Here is a 26,366-nt window from a genome sequence, read left to right as displayed (position 1 = left end):
CTTTATTCATTTATTCATTTAGGTTCATGGTTAAAATATTATATTGTTCTGTATTTTTATTGGCAGTTTAACCTTTTACATATACCTACATATGAGCAGGACAAAAGAACAAAAGAAACAATAAAAATGTCTCTCTAACCACTTTGTGCAAAGTGTTCTGTATGGACAAATCAACACAAATGTATATATATATATATACTGTATATGTAGAAAGTATGACCATGAATGAAACATTGATGAAATATCAATGCAATATTTGTATAAAAGTCACCCGGTCAAGATATTATCTAGGCCTGTACACAGGATATATTTATAAATATAATGTTGCAGTAAAGAGCTGTACATCTTATACATTCTAACAGAATATTCGAGTTTAAATGTGCACATGCAGGTACATGAAGACAATTTCCTCCTGAGACCCTGTAGAGGTTTGTAGGTAGGACATATTCCTAAAGGGAATTGCAGTGTATGTGTGCTCAGGCTGTACAGAACTCTGATATGCTTTACGTTTGAGCATGAATGGCTGCAGCCCACATGCCCCGATTTAGCTCAAGGATTTTCTCACTTAAGTTAAGTTTGAATTACATTTTTTTTTATGAATGTCTGAGTTAGAGCATCTCTGACCTCCGACACTTTGCTGTTAAGTTTGTTTGTGTTGATGACAGTCAATTAGCATCTCTATTTGGAAACTGGTACTAAAGCAAGGCAAGGCAACGCAATTTATGTTGCAAATTTCAGCAACTATTAAAAAGCGTTTTCCATAAAACATCAAAAGAAAAAAAGTGCAAAAGAAATACTATGAAATGACATTTATATACAATTAAAAATAGCCATTTAAGAGCCAAGAGAATAGAAAATAAGAATCTAAAATCAAATAAGACGGGTATTAAAGGCAGCGGCAAACATAAAGTCTTCAGCCTTGATTTAAAAGAAGTGAGACATGTAGCTGACCTGCAGCTTTCCTCTGGGTTTATTCCAAATTTATGGTGCATAAAAACTGAATTCTGCTCCTCCGTGTTTAGTTTCGCCTCCGGGGACAGAAGGCAGACCAGTGAGGTCTGGATGGTTCATAATGTAGCAGAAGAGCAGATCATAGAAATGTAAACTATTACGATCCACGTTCTTGTTCCCGGTGAGGACTCGAGCAGCAGCGTTCTGAATCAGCTGCAGCCTTCTAATCCATTTTTTAGGGAAACCTTTGAAGACACTGTTACAGTAGTCGAGTCTTTTGAAGAAATCCTGCTGAGACATAAGTCCTTTAATCCTTGATGTATTCTAAAGGTGATAGTAAGCTGACTTACTAGTTGTCTCAATGTTGAATGTTGAAATTCATGTCTGAGTCCATGACTACACCAAGTTTTCTGGATTGGTCTATTGTTTTTAACATTGCCGATTGGAGTTGAGTGGCAACTTTGAATTGTTCCTTCTCGGCTCCAAAAACAACTACCTCAGTTGTATCTTTGTTTAAGTGAAGAAATTCCTGGCACATCCAATTGTTCATTTGATTGGATGAGAATCGTCTTGTGCCAGCATGCATTTAGTTTTTTCTTTACTATATTATGACCCTGAGTTTATTTGTATCACTGTTTAAACACGTTTGTTCTGAGACATTCACAATTGTTTTTAATGTATTATTTAATTCCAAGGTAATCCCAGATGCAGTTATCTTGAAGGATATGTTGACATAATTCTTCCAATATACTTATGGGCATGTGAGTACTGTCTAAAGATTCAAAAACATGTGAACCTATCTTGAGCTTTTGCCTTCGGCCAAGTGACAAAATCAGCCTCTTCCTTCAAGATGTTCACAGCGTCTGCCTCACCGACAGACCAAAAAGGCAGACGGTGCTAGAACATGTAGTTCCTTCCTAAAGGAAACAGCCGACTCTCATCGTCTGTGTTGTGAGACCAGTCCAATTTGTTGCCGTGACTGACCGTCAGCTATATGAAGGACTGTTCCACCTCCACTTTCTCCGCTTGAAATCCTCTACACGAGTGGTTCTCCTTGCAACAATTTGCTCTCTTCTCCTGCAAGCCTTTTTTCCATCTTGCCCTTCACTACAAAGTGGCCAATCCGGAGGCGGGAGTGATTGGGGCGGAAAAGCTGACCCCTGGTGTGACGGCCTGTGGGGAAGCGGGAGCGTAATCAGTCATATTGTTAGAGAGAGAGAGATCTCATATGGTCCGTCAACTTGGGGGAGTGGGTGGGTCTCCGCATTCAACCTGTTAAATACAGACTTAAGTCATTCACTCTATTTTTGTTCTCTTCCCCCACTTGGCATGGCGCCTTGTAGCCAGTAATCCTTCTCATCCCACTCAGCACCTCCTTCACACTGTTTTGTTGCAATTTGTCTTCAATTTTGCCCCAGTGTTTCTATCTTTAATTCTCCTCCTCAGCACACGCGGACCAACATAACTTCCTCCCTGTAGCCGGCTCTGCAAGCCCTCCTCTCCCCTGGGTAGGGATTTCATTTTCTTTGTTTTCTACAGTTTGTTTAAAGAGAACTGCAAGAAACAGCAAACTGTTCAATGGCATTGAAGGGTCCACATGGAAATTGACATGTTACGCAGCCAGGGAGCTGGGTATGTTCCAGTCCATTAGCTCGAAACAGTCCTGTAGAGCCTCCACATACTTCTGGGATCACACTCTTAGAGTCGTGATAACAATCGGCAGCTGTCTGTTGGCTGCATGCTGAAAGGAATCTAAAGTAGGGATATGTTCAATTTTAAAGAAACTGAAGAAACAGAAGGCTACAACATCTGAGTAGGATGCACTTTGCTCTAGTTGGGGAGCTGCACTAGTTCAGATTGGAGGTGATTAAAGCATGAGCAAAGCGTGGTCTGACTGATAGGGGTTGTGAAGTGTAAACCTGCAGAATCGTGTTGTGGTTGTAAGGAAGTGCTCATGCAGCCGTTGGTTTTCTGGAATCACACTAAGACTGTTGGCAGTTTGGGCAGGAGTCAATATACTTGTACTGTCTGTGGTGGTGGGAAAACACAATTTGACAAAGGCCAGGACAATGTTGTTGAAATTGCTTTTAGTGTGGTGGGTAAAAGAAGAGATGCCCCTTCAGCTGATGGGAATGTTTGTTACAGGCAAAGTAATGACAGTATGATGGAACAATACCTGCTTTAGTGTGGAATATAACGCTTTGACTCTGCACATTGAGCTGCTATATTTGATATTAATGCATTTGCTGCATGCAAGCCGTCTATATCCTTTATAGTTTGAATCATTTTAGCCGTGCTGCTAGCTTGGCCCTAGAGGTCTGATCAGTTGTCAGTCTGGTCATGACTGTTTAATGATTATGTCAGCTGCTGACTCCCAACAACGTTGGTGATCCCCTGACTTTTCCTCTCGAACCACCACAGGCTTCACATTTGTGGTTTTGAGTAAATGTTTCACCAACTATTTGATTTATCTCTGAAATTTGGTACAGCTCTCCACATGTTTATAGGTTTTGGAAGCTGCCCAGTTTCCCGTACTGGGCTGACAAAGACTGTTTGATTACAGCGTCTCAAAATGTATGCTCAAAAAAATGCAATTTGAATTCAATGGACATCCTCGGTACAGCAGAAACAAGCTGTACGCACACAACATTGGTGCTGAGCGGGTACCTACGGTGGGTTTGTAAGAGCTGCATGCTGCGGTGAAAAACCTTCCTGATGATCAACATGTAAATATTTGACCGTACAAGTTGACAAGGAGCTCTTGGATGCACCATTAGTTCGGTTCCAGTGAATAGTCTTAACGTTGGGCAGAGGCTCTTCAAGTCTAGTAGGATGCATCTTCTTTGCCTGCGCCATCAGGGGATCTAGCCCCTGAACAGGGACACTTCTGGTGTCTTCCTGTCCCCTCCAATATTTCCACGCCTCGCTCTGGTGTCTGCGCACTAGTAATGACTTTCCCCATTGCACCATGAGCCGCTGGCTAAAGAAGCTCTTTGGTTCCTTTTCTGAAATGCACTGGAGCTTGGGGGACAGAGACTGTCATTAAGTGTTCCTCTCTGGAGAAGTTCTCCACAGATCTCATTACACGTCTCAGGTACATGCACAGATGCACTCCAGTGCATGCTCTCTATCATTCCCTCACACTTCTTCTATCTCTTCCTGCCTTTCTCTGCCACACACACACACACACACACTCACACACACTCACACACGTGTCTAAGCTTTCACACAAGCACGTCAATCGATGTGGCCATCTGGCCGTGTGATTTGCAACAATCCGATGCAACATGTGTCGAAAAATAATCACGTTTTTCGAAGATGTGTACAGTATGTACACATTTTCAAGCGTTTCGCTAAAAGCATGTGAAAGCTTAAATTAACATGAGCAGAAACACACACAGTCCACAGCTTTGTTGACTGACTGCATCTTTGTTCATGGCTGACAAACATGTTGAACTGTTAAGTGGCCATGTGTTCCCACATGGTGTAGAGATCATTTCAATATCAGATGATGGGTAAATATATGGAAGCGTGGGGATTTGAGCGCAGGGGACAGATGAGAGGGGGAGGTGAATAGCTTATCTAAGGTAGCATCCACTCTTCTCTCTGATGTTCCCTCTGTTCACTTTCAGTTCCCTTGAAACCAGTGGGCGGGGAGGTTTTTATTGCCTTGCTTGTAGCTGTATGTTTACGTCTCCCGCATGTAAGCATAATATATATGCCATGAAGAACGCCACAGATGATTAACGTTCCACATACAGTGATCAGCTGTTCACTGCTGTCACTGGCAAAAGGAGTGTTTCAGGTAACTGCTCATATGACTGCCTTTCAAAGGTTTGAGCCAATTTGCAGGAGTCAGCAGAGCTGTCGTAGCGCAGGCATGTGGTCCATCTGGCACTGAGCTCATTTCTGTCATGTTTTCAAAATTCACTGACTTTGATCATAGATCAGGGCCGGCTAAATATATTAAACAGAAAGCGGGCCCATTGCTGCCAAAAATAAAAAAAAGAAGAAAATAAATGTGATGAGTGACTGAGCAAAGCGAGAAGAAACATGGAGTCACTATGGGCCTGGGTACACCTATGATTCATTTCTGATTCATTACATTCCCAAGCTCACGTCTTGTATTACTTGAGTTTACAATAACGTTTTGTGGGTAACCAGAGCTGTGGTATTTGTCGTCAATAATTGCATTCCTGATTTATGATATGAAATACTGTATATGCAGATTTTAGGTTTGCCTAGAACATGTCTGTTCCAAACTGCATTTTATTAGAATTCTGATAGTATCAAATGTATAAATGTATAATTGGCAGCAACGTTTGGCTTTCACAGTCTCATCACCAATAAAAATAAAACGAGGAGAAATTGATATGGTAGCCTTACAACAACAAAGCTTTACTTAAAGGAGCTTAGACTATAAGACATATCGCTGATCTTTCTAAATTTGTTGAGGTTAAGGGTCAAAACCAACAGGTTAAATAGTTCATCAATAAATAAAGCAGGCAACTATTCAGTAAGCTCTTTACAGTCTCTTCCATGGAATGAGTCACAAACTTTGATGAGTGCGTGTTGCTTCAGACGGCGGAACGATAAGGAATAACAAGCAAGCGTGATGACTAATTTTACTTGTGAGGATCAGAGAGCCACTGAAAACTTGGCTGATAGTGAGATACTCAGTAGGTTGGACGCCATAGTCGGTATAGTTCTTCAATTTGTATCGACAATCTAATTAAAATGTTGTTGTTTTTTCACAAGCAGATTGGCACAATTAGAAGAGGCTATATGTATATGTTAATGATTTGTCCCCCTGCACATTTTATTCAAGTAACTCTTGTATTTTCGATATTAGACTAATTTGCATGCATACGTATTTTCCCCATTTACCATTTCTCTGTTTCTCTTTCTGTCTCTCACACACTGTTCATGTCTTGCTGTCTTGCTCACCTTGTATCTCTATCTCTGTTTTCTCTCTAAGGGTACTTGTGCGTGTGCGTGTGTGTGTTTTTGTGCGCAATTGTCCAGTTTTCTTTTCGGCTTTTCTCTCCCGATGATCTCCTCTCATCCTCAGCGGAGCAGGCTTAATTACAGTGTGGCTCTCCGCGCTCTGCTTGGTGCTGATTAAAAGGGACACTGACGCTCCATAGGGAAAGCATGACTGGGAGTTTGTTCACTTTCATGCACACTCTGCTTATCTCTGTCTGACCAGCTCCATTACCATGGCTTTGAGGCCCAGTTTGTAATTGCCTCTCTTTATTACTGCGCCTACATGTCAGGCCAAGGAACAAGGACCTGCCGCACCAATAGAGAGTGTGTGTGTGTGTGTGGCAAGCTAGGAATGCACACACACACACACACAGGGATGCTGTCATGTGCACCGTAAATATGTGAATGCTGGGACAGAGGCCATGTACCAAAAAAACAAAAAACATTTTGAAGGTGAACTAGTGTCGCGCTGAGAACTGTTGACCTAATAAAATAGAGGCCATTAAACACGCACACATGAAAGGCCTGACCAAGGCTGATATGGTCAACAAACTTAAGGTTTTACACTTCATTCGTTCCAGGTTTTTGCCTATGACTACAAGGTCCATATATTATAATTGATTGCCACTTTCAAAAAAGACGCCCTCTTTAATTTTGGTTTATACCGAATGCCTCTACGAGTCTACAGCCTTAAGGCCTTACTTAAGGGGCCAGTATACTCAGTCAGGACTGCTTGTCGAAGGTCAAATAGCTTTGGAAACCCTCTCCCCCAACGTATGTGTAGAATGTTCACCATGTTCACCATCTTACTGTAGTTCAAAGGGGTTTGCATGCTAACATTTGCTAATTATTGCTAGACACAAAGTACAGCTGAAGCTTCAGGTATTTGGACAGTTTGGACAGATACAATGTTCGTGCCTGTCGCCGGATGAATATTAAGAATTCGCCAAAGTTGCCACAATTCATCCTGACGGGGACACGAATGTCTCCACCTAATTTCCTGGTAATTCATACAGTAGTAGTTGTGATGTTTCGCTCAAAACACTAAATGAAAAGTCCCTGGTTGTGAAAAAATTCCTTTCCTTTTTCCTTTTCTCCTTCTGGAAAAGAGCTGCAGACCACCTGGACCAAAATCCAGTCATTAACACCTGTATTTATAGCTGCACACTTAGTGGCTTATTAGAAACTGAGACACTCATGAATTCTTATTAATGATTAGGGAGAAAATGTTACCTAATTGTGCTTCGTACACCTGTACGTGAAGATTACATGAATCTGTTCCTTCATGCAGCAGCTCCTCTCCCTTGGGACCTTCAAACGAATGCTGGGAGAAAACGTTGTAACACTGCATCGTCTGTGTGGAGCTGACACAGCAACTCTCATCAAGATGGAAAGAGTGCATGATTCCTGGAGTAAAACAGGCAGATGTCAGCTGTGCAGCCTGGCTTTGCGGAACATCCCTCCGCAGATGGCAAAGCTCAGAGATCAAGACCCTGAATATGTGTTGAAGTCAGCACATTTCAGTTTTTCGTCACACTGTGTGTGTTGCCTTGGTAGTGCTGTAGATAACCTCCCATAAAAAGGTTAAGCACATTTGTGACGGGTCGTGCGGTATCTTCTTACTTGTGGAGAGTAATTAAATTGCTCTAAAAACCACTCCAGTTGTTGATAAGTCTGCCACACACACACACTTACACACACTTAGGCTTTTGTACTTTTAAAATGTTTGTTTGCATGTGAACGCACAATACTGTCACTGATGTGTTTTCTGTTTTCTCGTCTCACAGGCTTCATGAAAATGAGATGAGATTTAAGCCTCCATTGTCTGCCTTTGAGTTCCAACAACTCCTCTACAACCTGACAGCTCTCAGAATCAGCAACGCCGGAGGACAGAACTGTAAGTGTCTGTTTGTGTGAATATAGTATAATAAAACATTTAATTAAATTAACACAACTAGTCTAGGCTCTATTTTGTCTTTTAACTTCACCACTTTGTCATTTACATTACAATTAGAGTTTCCTTTTCCATCGGGGGTTTTGTTGTGTGTGCATCTGCGAGAGCACTTAGGCATTATGGTTGGAAAATAAACATTGTGTAATATCATTGTTAAATGCATGACTATGTCCAAACAATAACAGAAAAATTTGAAGTGACACAGAAAGATTTCCAAACTTTGACATTATTATTTATCAAATATACATTGACATCACAAAGTAGCTACAGCTGCACTAAAAATACTTGCAAAAACAATGTCAGTGCCTGTATTCGGGGAATAGTTCCAACTGTTCCAAATCTGGCTCAGCGAAGAACGGGACATTTATTCCCAGATGTTAGTAACTAGTTCTCGAAATACTCCTCTTATTTGTATCATGTCCCTGCTCCCTCTCCATCTGATAGTCTGTGTAGTAACGTACAGGCAGGATCTTAGAGGCATTACTGCGGATTAGAGCACCAAGAAGACAGAACAGCTGGTCAAAATCACCAGCTCCCACCCACTTACTTACACCATTTTAATTAGTTGCTCAGTGCAGGCGTTGTGACGCACACACACTCTTGTGGGGTTCCACGGGCACTTGCAAAAAGACTGGCACAGAAGTCTGAAGCCCAGTCATGCATATTCCACCAAATTGTTTCCTGTAACCAACCCACACACATGAACGTGCAAACAAAGTCATGCACACAGTTTACACTGCATCTCCTGCACATCACAGGGGAGAAACTCTGTTAATGATTTGTGTTAGGTCTCAAACACTGTGTTGAAAGTGTCTTATCGCTGCAGGCTGCGCAGCAAACTTTAATTCCAAATTCTCATAAAGCTGTCCTCTCATCTTTCTCCTCTCTCCCGCTCACACTCTCCTTATTCTTTAAATTCCTCTGCATCGCAGAGAGAGCGAGAGAGAGTCTCCTCGAACAGAACTGCATTATTTTAATGAGAGTATTGTCTCTGAGACTATAAAGGCGGGCTTTGACAGCAGTCACAGGAATTGTCCTTTCATCTTTTCCGCCACATACAGAGTTTTGAAAAGAGAGCATAGCCTTATTGGGAGTTTATGATAAATGGCGTAGTGTGCAGGTACCAAAAGAGAGCTAAACTGTCATAGTCCACAGGGCTGCAGCGAGCCATTAGAGATTCAAGGGAATTAAAATCTTGACTTGTCTGACAGGGTTTCTTGTAGAAAGGATTGATGGCTCGAACTTGCACAGCCTGACTTCAAATTAAATCATTTGAATTAACTGCGATATAGGGTTCAGTGTCTGAATATTGTTTTAATTTCACATTTTCCCTCGTTGAATGAGCTAATGTAATTCAGGATGTAGAGGGGAGTAAAGGGTAGAGGATAAGGCGAGTCGTGGAGAGGGAAGAGGACAGGCTTGCCTACTGATTATCCCTCAGAGGTGCAAATGAACTGGGTTTCATCACCACTGAAGGATTGGCTGGATCATGACTTCTTAGAAGTCAAGGTCCGTCCTCTCCTCTGGATCTTCCGCACAGATTTCCCTCATTATGCAGCCACCCATTCACACATGGTTAGTTCCTTATCGGACAAAGCTACATAGTCAATCGTGCGGAGCATTCGATCCGTCCACCTATCCATCCTTCTTGTGTGTCTTCAGTGAGAGCAGACACAGCGTTGGCCCAGGAACAAAAGTAATTTTGTGTTCTGTGGCTGTGGTTTACAGAGTGTAGGGTGGAAGGGATTCGGTTCAGGATGGCCTGCCGCCATCACTATTCATGAGAGGAGAGAGGGATCTTGAAACCCCACAGGAACTGCACATCTGACATACCTCCGCCGAGTCTCCTGTCTCCTTTTCTTCTTGTCTTGCTGTGCTGCAGTGATTTATTCATTTGCTATATCAAAGATTCCCTGGGTGACGAGTGTACGTGTGCGGGCGCATTGCGTGCGCTCGTGTGTGCAAGTGAGCATTAAGTGTGGCATTTACGGGCGTGTGGGAGAATGAATCTGTTATTGTGTGTTTCTGTGTTTGTGTGTGTGTGTGTGTGTGGGTGGGTTTCAGACTGTTAACTGTAAACACAGGCCAGAACCTGTAATGAGACAGGGAGGGAGGGACAGCCCTGCAACAAATGCGAATAACCTACTGCTTAACGAGATACAGAGACCCACAAACACGAACAGACACACACACACACACACACACACACACATATATCTACACATACCCTAATTCCAGAGAAAAACAGATGCCCTAAACACTTCAACAGCCCACTGAGGCAACAATTGGTCGGTTTACTGCTGACTTTTGCAAGCATCAGTTTTATGTCAAAGCGATCTTCCCGTCTTTTCTCCTCCTTCCTCTCCAGACACATCGCAGCTTGCGGGGGTAACCCTGACCTCAGCTCTCATCTCCTCTGGTCCGGCCAACCCTCCCGCCCCGTGGGTGGAATCTTGTTCCTGTCCCCCAGGGTTTGCAGGCCAGTTCTGCGAGCGGTGTGCCCCGGGATTCACCCGGGAAGACTCTGCCAGAGGACCTCTCTCGACATGTGTGCCATGCAACTGCCACCAGCATGGAACCTGTCATCCAGAGACAGGTGACAAGTGAAACATGAACTGTATATTTGTTATGTACACAACTGTGTTGAAATATCTGTACGCATAATGACTTTGGTTAAATTAAGTGCACAACTTTTTATATTTAAAGGAGAACTCCGCAGCCCGTAAAAACAGCTGTGCAATGTTTTCTATGGCTTTTGAGTAGGTTTGCGAGGTTTAAGAAAATAACGGGATCAAGTCATATTACTTAAGTATATCAGCTTGAAGTTGAGGCTACAAATACTTACCGAAAAGTTAAGTTTGAAAGACACGTGCTGTGCCGAAATCCCTCCCCTTTAACGCTGGGTAAGTAAGCTAGATTTTGAAAGTTTCCAACTGTGGAACCCAGCCCAGTGTTGCCAAGTCCCTTCAGCTAGCAGCACTAACTTCAAAAGTTGCTAAATCTAGCGGGAAAGTCGTCAAGTTGGCAACACACTTACAGCCCCGTCCCTTCAGGCCTCCCTCCAAAGCCACTCCCCCAAAATTATCATTATGATTGTAAAACAGCAAACATGACTCACAGCTGTCAAGCTAGCAGCTTGTGGAAAACTCCGGTGACACGCAATGAGTGCACTGGCAGAGTACGCCGCAGTAGGTAGACAGGCAGGTTATTACAGTCCTGCGACCACCATTGGTACCGGATTTAAACAAATATAACAAAACTTTTTCCAAAATACATTACCCATCCTAGTTCTAACCGTATACTGCACTATATTCAGTGTATCGGAATTGTGTGTGCAAGTTTATCCACTATGTAGTACTCTCCACACTGAAAGAAAGATGCGGCGTATTCGTTGTGCAAGGCAATTTAATCATACTTGTAAGACAGAAATGTTCTAGTAAAGTCATTTAAAAGTCCACCATTTCACAAGTCAGTGCTCAAAACGGTTACCACTATTGGCCATGACAACAAGCTCCGCTCATTGTTAAACAGTGTTATAAAATATTAAAACCAATCCAAGTTGCTAGTTAGGCAACGATGCCCTTCTTCCGAAGCATTCAGCCGGCACTTCATGAGATGAGGGATCATCAGAAGTTGTTGAGACAATATTTTCTGTCACTGTGCCTCTCAGAGAGCAGAGGGAACAGAAAGAGACGCAGGCTGTTCGACTGAAGCATTTTTCTGTGTCTTCCCAGAGCTGACATTCAGTCATCATCGCTTCAAGGGAATGTAACTCAGTCATTCCTCAGGTGTATTGGCAAGCTATCACTCAAGCGGAGAACTGGAACGCTGGGCTAATACAGCAATACCTTCATTTCACACAAGAAATCTTTATAATAACAGCTAAACTACTGTAGGCGAGTGTACTTAATGCACCAGACATCTTTTATGGGGGATAATAACAGCCGCTGCAGTATTCTTTCAGATTCATATCCTAAACGCAGCGTCCCGTAAATGACAGAAGTAAAACAGCAGCTGTTGGGTGTGTAAACAAGTCAACCTCTATGCTGTTATTTATTTGCAGTTCAGTCTTTTTTCACACTATCTCACTCTCCCAGCTTTATATATGTCTCTCCATCTCACCAAGAACAGACAACTCTCCCATCCAAGGTCCCACCCTCCATCTTTTATCTTTCCTCAATCTCTCTCTTCCTCTCTATCTTTGCCTCCTACCCTCAGACTTAAAGTATCAGAGATCTGACCTAGTTAGGAGATGCCTGAAGCTTTGGCTGTGAGTGTGCTTTGTGACTATGTGTGAGTGTGTGTTTATGTGTGTGTGTGTGTGTGTGCATCTGAGGTCCGGAAGCAAGTCTGGTATCACTGCCTGCCTGCTTCCCCCCTAATTAGACTTGTTAGCCGCCTCTTGGCTAATGATGTCTAATTTGCTTGCAGATTCCCTGTGTGTCTTTTGTCTCTTCTCAATCTGGATGTCTCTCTCTCTCACACACACACACACACACACTTGTTCTCTGCCTCTTCTTATTCCCCAGACTCCCTAGTCAGCTGCTCTCTGGCTTCCTTCTTCCTCTCAGCTAGGATTGCACCTGCATTCCCCAGTCACCTTGACTTTGTTTTTAGCGTCCTTGACTCCCTTCTGTGCAGTCTCCTCTCAAGTTTCCTCTCCTTGTATATCTTTCACAGACACATTTCCTTTCTATTAATACAGTATCCAACAGTCTGTTCCTGCACACGCTGTGTAATTTGTAAGTGCTTTAATGTAGAGCAGGATTCAGTGCCAACAATAACTTCAACCTGAATCCAAGAGCAGATGTGAGAAGAAGAGTGGTGTGATTAAAACACAAACACATTTTTTTCCTGTTTTTTTTTTTAAATATTGAAAGTGTCAGAAGATAGGAGAGATTGCGGTCGAAACACAAATGTGCTTGTGTTCTGAGTTGTTTGAAAGAAACCCACCATTATTTATTAATGAACCCGTTCAACTGCAGGTTGAGCTCAGCTGCATTTAGCATCTTAACGGAGTTCACACCTGACAAGTCCCCACAGGCTGTGAAGATTTTTTTTTTTATATACACCCACAAACACACAATCGCTTCAAAGGATGCTTTTGAAATATTTTGAGTGTTAAATATGGAACACGATGTGTCCTCTTGAGTCATGGATCGAAATTCCTGTGCTTGTTGTGTTCTTTGGCATGACGCTCGTGGTTTGAATAGCGTTAGCTGACTATCAGGAAAGGAAGCAAGTTAAAATTAGCCCGTCTTTTTTTCCAATGGCATGTCATGTTCTGACAGCCGGCTGGCTTGTCTTCAATAAAAAGGAAAAAAAGACGCTCTCCATGAGTCTGAAAGTTCAGGTCAAGGGGAACTATCAAAGTGAGTTGATTAGAGACACCCTGCTCATCATTTGTCACCAGGAGGGCGGACCAACCTGCTGTTTCTCCTATCCGAATCTTAATTGCTGTATAATTACCTAACGACTTGCATCATCATGCAGGATGTGCCCACAGACAGAATTGGGATGGAGTTTATTCACTGGCTGCCGAGGGAAGCTGCAGCCAATGGTGCTTCATAATCATGATTTATTAACAGTCTCTGAGTCGTATCGGTTCTATTTGCTGTAGCGCAACACAACAGATTGGAAATGTTAATATTTGTGGTGGAACGAGCAAATTGCGGTTTCTGCCGAGCACTTGTGCTGGGGGGGGGGTTGATGAAGGCAAACATATGTCCTTCAGATGCAACAAAAAGTGTGTCTAGTGCATGTGTTCCCACCGTTCTGGACATACTTTAATTTCGGTGTACCACTAGCCTGGACATGCCTTCTTTGCAGTGTGTACACCGTGTTAATTGCATACACACAATCCATAAAATTGGACAGAGGCCACGATTTATCAGGTGGAGAGTTGAGGAAAACAAATGAAACACCTTATGCTCTCGACACTCTAGTCTCTGCTGGGTATTGAGCAATAGGGTACTGTAATCGAGCTCCTCTCTTAGCCCTGCTTCCTAATAGACATGTGTAAGTCCTCCATTGTGAGCCAACTTACATCTTAAAAGAACAATGGCATCTGAAGATGTTTTCTTTTTCTCAAGAGGGATGCCAAACATGAATCTAGAAGAAAAAACCGCCAAGTAATTAGGTGGGGCAAAGTCAAATTACTAGCCACGAGGGGTACTGCTAGTCTGTGAACATAGTCGTATAATGTCTTGTGCGGATCTTGAGGCAACTTTCTGAAGTCTGAGGCATTTACTCAAGCTCAAGAGGGAACACATTTTCAACAGAAAGTCTGTGTTACAAACTGGGGGAATGGAGTTTGAAAGATGTGGGTATTTAGCAAGCTGGGAGGGTCTGATGAAAAGATGCTATCTAGTTGCATTATGGTAAGCGTATGATCCGGTGTTTATTTGGAGCTAAAAGTCAAGATATCTCGGCCTCTGGTGCTTTGATTTGGACCGTTTCTTGTTAACCACGGGGCTTCGGGGAATGCAAAGTCAGGCTGTCGGGTTGACCCACCACTTTGGTCCAGACTTAAATACCCCAACAACCATTGGATGGATTGCAAATAGTGCACACCAGCGAGTCAACATGTATTTGTTGTCCAATACGTAACATGACATCTACATCAGCCTCAGGTGTACTTTGTGTTTAGTGCCAATTAGCATATCTAATATGTTTTTATGAAGAAAACCACGCACAATCAGTGAGCCAAACCGAGGGAATCGTTTGATTGATTTCCTCTTCTCTTTTTTAATGACACATTATAATGTGCATGAAAGGTTTGACGTGGATTGATGTGGATCTAAATGATCGTTCTTTGGGTCTCTACCTACATCCAGAGACTGACTGCTGTGTGATCATTTGCCCAATGCATAGACTTCCAGTTAAACCACCGTTTTCGACACTTACTTTGGATCTAGCGATAATCTTGCGCCTATTAAGAAGGCCAGCTAGAGTTAGCCCGCAAGTACCTGAATGCAGCATGTGCATCTGCTCTACCAACCCCAGAATAAATAAGGTTCCTTGTTCTGTTTCATAACAGCATATGCTTGTTTCTCACCATGACATTTGTGCGGGGCCACATTTTTGAATAATGCACACTGGTTTTGCATAGCTAAATGTCACGCCCACTGCAGTATGGTGGAGGAGGAGGTCGGGGAACGGCAGCTTTTGCTTAGTTCTTGGTCTGTGAAGGGGAACGGATCACCAGGGGGCTCCAGCAGCGAAACACACTGAAGTGGTCCTAATAAAGGCCATCACCTAGAGTACCTGTCTCATTGCATCTATTAGGGCACAAATGAAGAAATGACCAAACATGCTGCTCATTGCAGTCCTCATTAGAATAGCTTTACAAATGGAGGATACTGTGACTCAGTGTTTAACAACAAAGGGCCGCTTCAGAATGAGACCGAGTAAGCCAGGGCGTGCATTTCCCAAACGCCTGCCTAAATGCCATCTTCGGCTCTCTAAGGTCATTAGTTGGAAAAAAATGTATGGGAGAAAGTTGAGGCAGACAAACTGATAGAGAGTGAAGCCGGCTCTAGCACTGGCTTATTCTGCTCCCTAATCTCTCTGGTGGGCTGCATTTGTTGCAGGCTAAGCCCTAAGATGCCCGGTCTGTATCAGCGTGATGGGATATGAGGAGCGACAGCGAGGGGGGAAAAGAAGTGAGAAAGAGCAAGAAAGACAGATGTAGTCAGTTAGAATGAATCTCACCATGTAATTTCTCCTGCTGATCCTATTCAGCACGCTTTACTTATCTCCTCACAACCAGCGCATTTATTTTACACCAAAATAAACAGAAAGATAAACAATGTGCACACTCTGCCTGCCTGCCTTGGTTTGCAGTCACACTGTCAGAGACCGCTGATTTGAAAAGGTTTCAACCTTTCCCTTGATGAAATTAGTTTAGACAAGGAACAGTTAGCACAACCAAACTGGCGCATCACCGAAATGAATGAAAATGAGGAGGTTTCCCCCGCCTGAAAACAGCAGGTATGAAAAGAAACCCTCTAGAAAAGAACAACTACACACTGTATCTTACAGAGAAAGCCACTGAAAAACTTAGAGCTCTTCCACCTTGTTGTAGCAGGTGATAGAAAATGAAAATAGAAGGAATTAGAGAGATGTTGTTCAATTAAAGGGACATTCATTAGAATTGCACTTTCTTTAATGTCAGGGGATGTTCAAGAGACACATTCAACAGAACGCTGTGAGAGCCTTTTTTGACCTCATCCTGGACGTCACCAAAGTCGTTAGAATTCGTTATGTGGGTTTTGAAAATGTTCCATTTCATGGTGTAGCAAGATTAGATAGACCCGACTGGATTGAACCCTCGAGGGTCAGCCCGCCACCGCGGGTAAGTGCTTCAGAGACATTCCAGTGTCTCTGAACTGGCCATTCATCACAGCAGGGGAGCTTTTGAGTAAACTTTCTCAGAGACTCTTCACACAGACCGGCTTGGCGCTCTTTCTCTGCAGCCAGTAAAGGCGACAATTTTGGCGGTCAGAAAAACATCTCAAGACAGGATGTGAAGACACCTATTGATTAACCCAGGTATTTCTTTACACGCACACATAACCTCTCTCTCTCTCTCTCTCTCCCCCCCCCCCCCCCCCCTCTCATTCTCTTCAACGAATGTCAAGAAGACCCTGACCAGAACAAGTCATAAACTTTGGAGCTGCAAACAGGAACTGACTCTGGTTGGCGTCCAATATTCTTCAGTAGGACGGAATTAGAGAAAAGTCTTCAAGTTATTAAATATACTCGCTCAAATTATTCAACAGATGATTCCAAAGGAGTAGGTCTGTTTCCCGAGTCTGTGAGATGAGAAATAGACGATTTAACGATCAATCGTTAAAGTTAGTGCATGATAATAACCTTATGTTTAACATTTCGGTCAGTTACATGGAAGAACATATACTTTGCCTCTGTATTATTGCCGTTTGTATTGTGTATTAACCATGTGTTGTCCGAATGCCGTTTCCATATACTGTACATACATTGATGCTTGGTCCATAGTGGGGGAAAGTATGTGACTTACTCACGTAAGATAGTAAGTTAAATAGTTTCATAAAGCAAGAGTACGTCAATATTGAAAGACAAAGAAGTTTGAATCGTGGCTGAGAGTTACATCACTGTTCGGTCGTAGAATATCGCCTCACCTTTCTTCATTCGTTCTTCGCAGATAATGTCTGAGTTTATTTTCCCTTCGTAACTTCTTACTCACCTTAAGTATCGCATTCTAATCCTGCTTAAGCGAGCCTTATGTGTTTTAGTTTGTAAGCCCGTGACCCTCGTGTGATATTACCTTTGAGTAGTGTCGTCCAACCAAACGAGATTATTTTATCTATCTAAACGAGTCATCTTAGTTAAACAAGTATTCAGAGCGTGATCTGACCCCCGGCTCATCGACAATCATCTGCCACGGATCAAGAACCTGAAATAAGGCCATATCGTGAGCCTGCCTCCCATAACCACTTTGCACACAGCAGTGTATCATCTTCAAAGACGTCTTCCAGTCCCACTGTGTGGGCATCTGAAGCCACAGAGGACCACCGCTTCCTAACGGGAATCACCACCCGTTGGAGAGCCTTGAACCTCAACTGGAGCAGAAACAAACGGCTGAGCCCACCGCAAGGTCTTTTGGAACTACGCTGCACAAAGTAGGAAACTTACATCTTCTGATATGATCAAGAGTTGGTGTCGGATAGCGCTCTGAATTATTCATATTTACATTTATAGGTTAGAGTAGCGTCGGTATATCTTATAGGAAATCCCATTCTTCCTCCACTATCCCAAATCATTCGCATTTGCAATTTGAAACGAAGTTCCTTTATTCATTTGTTAATCTATTTATTCTTTCATATGATTTTACTATAAATAAACCACACATTTATCGGCAAGTCGTTGTCTGTCATATTCTTTTAAAGCGGGAACTAAAGATCAATTAACTCAGAACCTACTACTGAGATATTGAGACTGATTAATTGATTATCAACCTGTTGAAATCCTTTTATTTATTTTGTGCAAGATTGAATTTATAAGGCCGTCATAACCACGACAATTGCAATCCATCCGGTAGCTGTTGAAAGATTTCACTCAGGATCACAAATGTCAACATCATGATGGCGCTAGAAGAAAGGTCAGGTGATCATCAAAGTCGTAAAGATGCATCATCTGTTTGTTTGTGCCCATCCATCCAGTAGATGTTGAGATATTTCACCGGTGACACTAGATGAAATGTCAGGGATCAACAAAGGATTCATCATCTGGGGACCGCGAATGTCTTCAGTAAAAATTCATCCAAATAATAGATTTTCAGTCTGGGCCGGAGTCGTGGACCAATCCGATCTGCTAGCGTGGCTAAAAAGAGTACGAATATAAACTCAATGCAAGAGGAAGGCAGAGAAAGTCTTAGAGTTGTTAAATCAGCTGAATAACAAGATATTCAAACACTGACATTTGATCGGAGTGAAATACACAGTAAATCGTTTATCCAGCTCCTCTATAACAACTTGGGGACCCAGAGAGAGACAACATGAAATACAACCCCTGCTGTTAGGGTTTGCGTCCCTGATACCCCAGGGCCCTGGACATAACAATTTGGATGACAGCCGCTATACACAAAACCGGAATTGATGCATTTTATTTTCCACAGTCACAGTATGACAAAAGACTTATCCCCAGTCGTCCATATTGTGCACATTACGTATGGGGGTGGACAGATTATACAAACCCTCCTCCCTTCCTTTGACATCGTCCTCTCCTCTGCAGCCCCCCCCCCCCCCCCCCCCCCCATTCAGACCCCACTGACGAGCCACATCTGCAGCAGCAGGCGCTGGCAGCAAATCTGTGTTAAATTAGAGAGCAACATCCCCATCAAACCGTCCCGCAGCAGATTTACCCCAACTTTTACCCTCGAGGCCTCAGAGCTGCAGACCGACTTTTCCTCTCACTGCCTCTCTCTCTCTCTCTGTTGTGTTTCCTTCTCTCCTTCATTAAAACAGGGAGTTCACATGCATTAGTAAATACATTTCCTTGGCCCGAAGCTTTTTAATGTTCCACTGGGCTAAGTAGACAAGCCTCCCGGAAAATATGTGTTGAAAAGCTCATGTTTTTTGACTTCACATCCATGCTGTGTATATGTGGAGCGTAAGAGAAATAAACTATTCTAGTTTAGAACTATTTTGTTGAATGTCTTATTATCACTTGAAAGCAAAAAGTAGCCCGGTCATATAACTCGCGCAACCATATGTTGCTTTGAACTTGCGACTTGTTTCTTTTTGTATTTCTGGGCTCACGCGTCATCAAAGGCCCCACACATTGCCCTTCTCCTCCGGAGAGACCTCCCAAGATGGTGCAGAAGGACATGCAGCGATCTTTCGAAACTCAATTTGGTCAGTAAATAAATTTCGATTTTAGGCGCAAGGACGTAATAACAGAAGAGAGGCCCCGCTCTTATCTTCTCCTAAACAAGAGCATACTTATTTAAAATCCATTTCTCTTTGGATTGTCTTTCCCACTTTTCCATCTCCATCTGGCATTGAAGCTGTGACAAGCTGCAAACAACGATAACCCCCATCTTTGGAAGAGCTACGCGTCGCACTTTGTTTGAGAGGGACACTGAATGACGCACAAGTATAAACACACTCAATGAGGGAAATGTGAAAAAAGCTTGATGGCAAAGCTGCCAGTCTTTTCATCCGTTCTCTAGTGCCTCTCCGTGCCCCTGCGGCTGTAATACAGTGATGTATTCAGTCCTATCCTGCACAAGTGGCCTCCTTAATGAAGTGCATTAGACCTGGATGTGTGTGTACGTCTTCAGAGAGTACAATGAGAAGTGCAGGGACGAGGTACAGGTAGAATGAGCACAGGTTAGAAAGGAGCTCTGTGGAGTGTAATGTGTATATCAGGCTCTTTGAAAACAAAATAAAAAACACCTCTAGACTGCTTGTCTCCCATACAGAAATGTTGCTTTGCCATCACACAAGCAGACAAGCTTCAGGCGGAGAGCGGAGCACTGAAGTGCAGCGCTCCACACCTGAAAGGGGAGGAGTACGAGAGGGCCGGACGAGAGCAGAATAGCGGGATTGTGTGGATTTGTCGAAGGGTTTCGAAGTGTGCGGCGCCACGCGGGAGCTTCGCAGAAATCCCAAAATCATTAAGGCTGAACGAACGCTCATTGATTCATTGATGAAACGACTCTGAAGTAACTATGATTAGCGTGACGATGAGGAATACCGTGCGAGGAGCCAGACTGCCATTCAGCGTCAGTTTGTGATGCATGCCGTTAGCTTTTCCGAGGAGCCGACGGAATGATGATAGTGTCGAGGAGGCCCTCTGTGGCTCTACGGCCCCATATCACGCTCAGTCATCTTCACACTCAGTAAAGTCAGCACATTTCTGCTGCCATTAAATTTACTACGGCTCATTGGGGATTGACACTGCACGCCATCAGTGTCATTGTAATGCCTTGTGAAATTCAAGAAAGATTCACTTCTTTCTGCTAAGAACAATCATTACTAAATACTCTGTTTAAATGACTGGCATTACATGCTTGGAAGTCATGTATTATTCACCTCACCTCTCCGAGAAACTAATGATTTTTACCCAGACGTTTACACTTCATCGGGCAACGGGGATAATTGTTCCCCCTAATGGCAGTGTGATCAGTTTAGCTTCGCTGCCGTTATTCTATCTCATACACTTGACTTGCAGGTCTGACATTAACAGGGCTTTATTTAGTGATGGCAGACAGTGGTTGCAGTGACCCTATAACTAGCAGCAAGACTGTCTTTACTCCCATGCTCAGTGGTGTGAGCCCATTTGAAAAGGCACGGCAAAGAGCTGCTCACTGAATCACACACCGTAGGCGATGAGGGAGTGATGGGAAATTTTAATGAGGACTCTGTAAAACCGCACGCCCGCGGATTATTCGCCATGCATCGAGATGTTATTGGTGTTCTCTAGAAAATCAGCGCAATTATTGTTATCAGCCCATGCTGAAGTCTTTTCAGAAATTTTGAAATTTGAAAAATGATTCAAATAATTGTGAGTTCTCTGATATGCAGGCACCCAGTGAATACTAAGCACCATGCAGCGCAGCAGGAATGCTAAATATCTTCTTGCAGCAAAAGCAGCAGTTCTTTTTGGTTCCATTTTAAACTGCACAAATGTTGATTAAATACTGAATGAATGTCTGCTTATTGTGATCTTCTGAGTTGCATTAGCTGTTGGTTTTTTTTTCTTCGTGGTTTTCCGGGAATGTAAACACTGATTACTTTGTGGTCCTCTTTAAGCTTCAGTCAGTTATTAAATTAGAATGCCACATCGTGTTATGTCACATTTTCACTGTTTCATTTCAGAAGTCGCCGTTGCACAAATTCATCAACACGGAGGAGGTTTTGAGGGTTCATGTGGGTCCGATCGTCTCAGCCTGTGACGTTAGAGCCACTGAACTGCAGCAGGAGACAGAGTTGTTTTTCTCGGAGTCCTTTTGCTATTTCATAGTCGTACAGTGTGCTCAGACATGATGTCAGTTTCTTCACTGTTGTAGATCTTTTCCCTGTTTACCATGGTGTTATTATTCAACTCTGCCTGCACCTTGCTAGATTTGAAATGTGGTATAATGACGACTGACAATCTGCTCAATGAACTGAGGAGAATCAGCCAGAGATGTGGTGTATGTACCTAGATATCGACACATGCTGCACGTGATCGAATCCCTTTAAGTGGTTTAAAGCTGTGAGTTGTTTTTTGTGAGGCTTTTGAAACAACAGTTTGTTTTTCAAGACATCATAGAATTTGTAATCTCTCCCACTTTGTGGGGGAATTGCTTTACTTCTTGAAGGTCTTTCGGACTGGATTTGGCTCTGATATTTCCCAAAGCAATTATAGTCGGGGGGAATTTAGTTGTCTTCCGCTCTCCATGGTGGGCTGTGGGGGAATGTTTTTTTTTGTGTTTTTTTAGTTTTGCGCTGTGGAGTAAAATGTTTGCATGGACTGGCTGTAGTTATGGTCAGAGACACAGCGCACTCTGCTGGCGATGGGGAAAACACCACCGTCTCTTGTCTACTTGTGTCAAACCTTAAGCGGGAAAAACAACAAACACACATAACCAGGTGTGTGTGTGTAGTAGGAGTGTGTAATCCTTACGTTCCTCTCTGTTGCAGGTGCGTGTGAGTGCTCAGACTTCACCACTGGGATGACCTGTGAGCGCTGCCTGGATGGTTACTACGGCAGCGCTTTGATTGGCACGCCCGGTGATTGTCAGCCTTGCCCTTGCCCGGACCGTACCAGCTGTGCCGAAATTGCGAAGACAGGACAGGTGGTCTGTACCAACTGCCCTACAGGACAGAGAGGTGAGACGAACCACCAACAACGGAAAACATATTCTTATTCTGGCACCAGTAAATAATGGGCTTTATGTCGAGAACAAAGCTATGAGAGCAGCTCCACCACACAGCTTGATGATGAAAAGACTGTGGCTTTAAAGCAGCTCGTTTACAGGACCTGTCATTCCACAATCCCACCTGTAATTCAGACATTTATAACTTTAACTATGAAAGAGCCTGAGGTGACATGGGGATGCCCTCCAACAGTGTTCAAGCTCAGTCATCCATTTAAATCCTTTCTTTTCACCTTCCCCCCCTGTGTAGGGATGCGCTGTCAGATGTGTGAAGATGGCTACTACGGTGACCCCCTGGGACAATCCGGCCAAGCTCGACCGTGTATGAGATGCGACTGCAATGGCAACGTGGACTTCAACGCTTTGGGGATATGTGACCACATGACTGGGCGATGTCTGAAATGCCTGAGACACACAGAGGGCGACCAGTGCCAACGCTGCCAGCGGGGCTTTTACGGCGATGCCCTGAACCAGACAGCAAGCCAGAAGTGCAAGCGTGAGTAACGGAGAAAGAGAGAAGTTGTACTTCTGCAGGACAATGTTAAAGTCGCCCTCCACTGAAAAAGTGCTTACTCTTACTTCACCTGGATGTTTGACTGTCACTGTGCAGAATGATGGATGTGCAGAGTCCACAACAGTCTCAAGCTTGCGCAGTCCAGGATGAGCAAGTAAAGCAAAACAAAACAAGTGTTTTGAATATGAGACTTCGGTTGAAATGACGTTTTTCCCGTTTTTTGATTTGTAGTTCACTGTGGAGGCAAGTGAGAAAGTTTTCTTTAAGAATTCAAGGTGACAACGAGAAGAGTAATTGATATACACGTTTTGTAAGTGAAGTATTCCTTTCAATCTGAGTTAAAGACGTTTTCATGAAGCATAACTACATCACATTACAAGGACACCGTATTCATGGATGAAGACTTTACAGCAAAGGATAAGAGGTTGATATCATTTAATAATGTTCAACACGATAACTGAACTTCTATTGAAAAAATGATACCATGATATTATTATTTAAATCTTCCTTTTTTATATCTTGGATGAGATTTTTACAAATTCTTGAGTCCTCTCTCAAGACTTGCATGACATGCCTTTTAGGACTCCGATTGTTCTGTTCACCACATGATAGGTAGGGTCAAGTAATAGTAAAATACTTCCATTAAAGACTACATGGCCTTGGGTGTAGCTTCTAAAGAAATGCAGAAAATGTTGCATTCACATGGATCAGGAGTTCATATTCGGTATAGGAGACACTCAGATCTCTCCTTGACATTATTCTGTACAGAAGAGGTAGAACTGAGGTATAAAATAAATCAGAGGATGAACACATCACATCTATTACTATTTGGGACTCTCTCTGTCTTTGTAGCTTAATTTCAGTGTTTCATTCATTTACACCTTTTTTTTCTTCTTTTTAATTCTCCTCACCCCAGGATTCCCTTTATCTGCTCAGCCATGTATTTACCCCATTTGCAGCTTTTGACCTTCACAACTCATGGGTAGTGCTGTCTGCCATTTTCTTCCATTTTTCCCTCAAGCACTCTGGAATGAAATCAATAAAAAGATACCAACATTTTAGCAGTAAACAATGTAACATTTTCATTGTTTTATTTGTTTTCTTCTAGCGTGCAGCTGCAATCCTAGCGGAACCTCTGGGCATGTAGATGAATGCCACCCTCAGACGGGAGATTGCCAGTGTCTCGGTCACGTGACCGGACGGGATTGCAGTTATTGTGAAGTTGGCTTCTTCAACCTCCAACCAGGTGTAGGATGTGAGAGGTATTGAGATCACCTTTGAACAACTAGGTGTTTTTTTTTGTTGTTAATAGACATAACAACTGAGCTTATAAACTGAACCTATCATTAAGACATTTCCCTGCCTTCCTTAGGTGCAAGTGTAGTCCAATTGGCTCATCGTCCACCGCGTGTCATCCAATCACAGGGCAGTGTGTGTGTCGTGCCGGAGTGGAGGGGAGACTGTGTGAGTCTTGCCGTGTGGGCTTCTTTGGATTCTCGTCACGAGGTTGCAGAGGTACAGGACTTCACTTCAGGCATCGCAACTGCACTATGTGCCGTCCTCTAATCCTTTAATACATATTCTAACACAGATCACACAGGAAGACATTTCTAACTCTTTAAATGTTGTCCTCTGCTCCCCCCATCTTCCAGCCTGTAACTGTGACCCAATGGGCTCCGTTTCAATGCAGTGTCACGGTAACGGCACCTGCCACTGCCGACAGGGCTTCGTGGGTTATAAGTGTGACAAATGTGAGATGAACTACTTCCACAACAAGGCCACACACCAGTGTGAGGAATGTCCAGTTTGCTATGGCCTTGTCAAGAAACAGGTGAGTTTATGGTTGTTTGTGATTGTTTTTATGTGGGGTTTTTTGGAGCACGGGCCAACACAAACAAGATGTGAACACACACATTGAAATATCAATAAACCATTTAAAGGTGCAAGATACAAGATTGGCAGCATTTTGATTGCCTCTAAGCTGCTCTCACGATGGCAACGCCTGAGTAGGCGGATCATCGCTAGCAGTGCTCACAGTGCTAACAGTAAACCGGGGAACCGAAAGGTTGGGGTGGGTGCTACGTTTCCACGTCAATGCTGTCAGCCGATACGGCGTTATCAGCTGTTACCGCCATATGAGAGACGCTCACGTGCACGAACGTGCTAAAAGCACATCAAAAAAGGTTGGAGAAACATGAATAACAACACACATATTCCACTGTACTGACATAATACACTATACTCCACTCTATCTTTACTTAGCAAATAGATGTTTGCTGCTTTATTAATGCTTTGAATGTCATATATTGCTCCTGTTACTCAACACTTACTAATGTGTGTTTGCTGCACAAATGTATATAAATGTTTTCCTCACCGTCTTGGCTCTCACTATTGTATTATAAGGCTGCAATTTGTTCCTGAAATAGCCCAGTCCCCCCCCTGCACAGCTTGCCTTTGTAGACCCTCATGAAAGCCATATGGCTCCTTTGTATTTGTAGATTGCAAGTAAACAGTAGATGTGCAGTGAAACAGAAAGAGACATTTGCCCTAATGATCTCCTGGGCGGCTTCTTTCTGTCCCTTTAGATTTGTTGCAACCCACGTCTGTATGCTAAGGTGCTGCATCCCTGGATTTGCCTCCTGAAGTCAATCCAATACCACCAACATGTTCTGTCTTTCCTCTGAACACGTTCTTTTTCCAGCTAAAGGGGCTGTGTGTTCTCCCTGGACCGACTTGTACCTGTGTGAATACCTACTGTGATTTCTACAGTATTAGCAATTCAGTGAACAGCCCAAGCCTTGTCTGCTCGGAACACCTACAATTACTCCTCAGTCTCCCCCGGCTCCCCTTCTCTGCCTCTCCCACCTTCTATCTCTTCTCACATTTTCATCTGGCTTTGCACACAGGAAGGACAAGACTAACAAGCGCAAAGAGAGGAAGGTTGGAAAAAGACAGATATATACAAATATATAATATGTGATCGATGATCAAGAAGGCAAAATACAGAATAACAGCAAAATACAGAATAGGAACTAGCTACATGGTACTTATTCAAAGACAGAGGAGCACAGTATCAGAATGCTGGACTGAAGATGTGAGCTCATTAACACCTTGGTTGCTAACTTATACGATCAGCAATCACAGTTATTTCTGCCACCAGAGCCGACACCTCGTTACCACACGCATGTAAAACAAACATGGCGGTTTGACAAAGAGGTGTGTTCACAGCGAGATTGCAGGCTCCTTTTATAGGTCCAGACCATTTAACCTCCAGGTTCAACAAATTGGTGCCAATCACAGCACCGTCATTCAATTTTCAGACCTGGACTTCCATTCTCTCAGAAGTCTCATCCAGTTATCTTCTGAAGCGCTTTCTTTGGCCACATGCTATGCAGAGGACAGTGTGAGTGGACGTGGATACGAAAACCGTGTTCTATCCTCACCCTGTTGTTGCGTATTCATTTATTCATTGCTTTTGTTGAAATACTACATTTTAATGTCATGCTGTACCAAGAATCAAAGTCCTATCTGTGTCTGAATATAGCACAGATGTG

General features: G+C 43.2%; 1 protein-coding gene across 1 annotated transcript in view; it reads left to right on the top strand.

The window, feature by feature from the left end:
* The window catches only part of lamc3 (laminin, gamma 3), a 94,285-nt gene that overhangs the window by 55,940 nt on the left and 11,979 nt on the right, over positions 1-26,366 (top strand). Inside the window, exons 11-17 of the mRNA XM_079178626.1 lie at positions 7,725-7,834; positions 10,260-10,487; positions 22,063-22,251; positions 22,549-22,794; positions 23,921-24,074; positions 24,185-24,327; positions 24,465-24,643. Coding sequence (XP_079034752.1) covers positions 7,725-7,834; positions 10,260-10,487; positions 22,063-22,251; positions 22,549-22,794; positions 23,921-24,074; positions 24,185-24,327; positions 24,465-24,643 — 1,249 coding nt within the window. The remainder of the gene's footprint in view (positions 1-7,724; positions 7,835-10,259; positions 10,488-22,062; positions 22,252-22,548; positions 22,795-23,920; positions 24,075-24,184; positions 24,328-24,464; positions 24,644-26,366) is intronic.

This window comes from Pholis gunnellus (genome assembly GCF_910591455.1).
Source record: "Pholis gunnellus genome assembly, chromosome: 18".
NCBI lineage: Eukaryota > Metazoa > Chordata > Actinopteri > Perciformes > Pholidae > Pholis > Pholis gunnellus.
The sequence above is the reverse complement of the archived record's forward strand: the minus strand, read 5'-3'. Positions and strand labels throughout refer to the sequence as shown.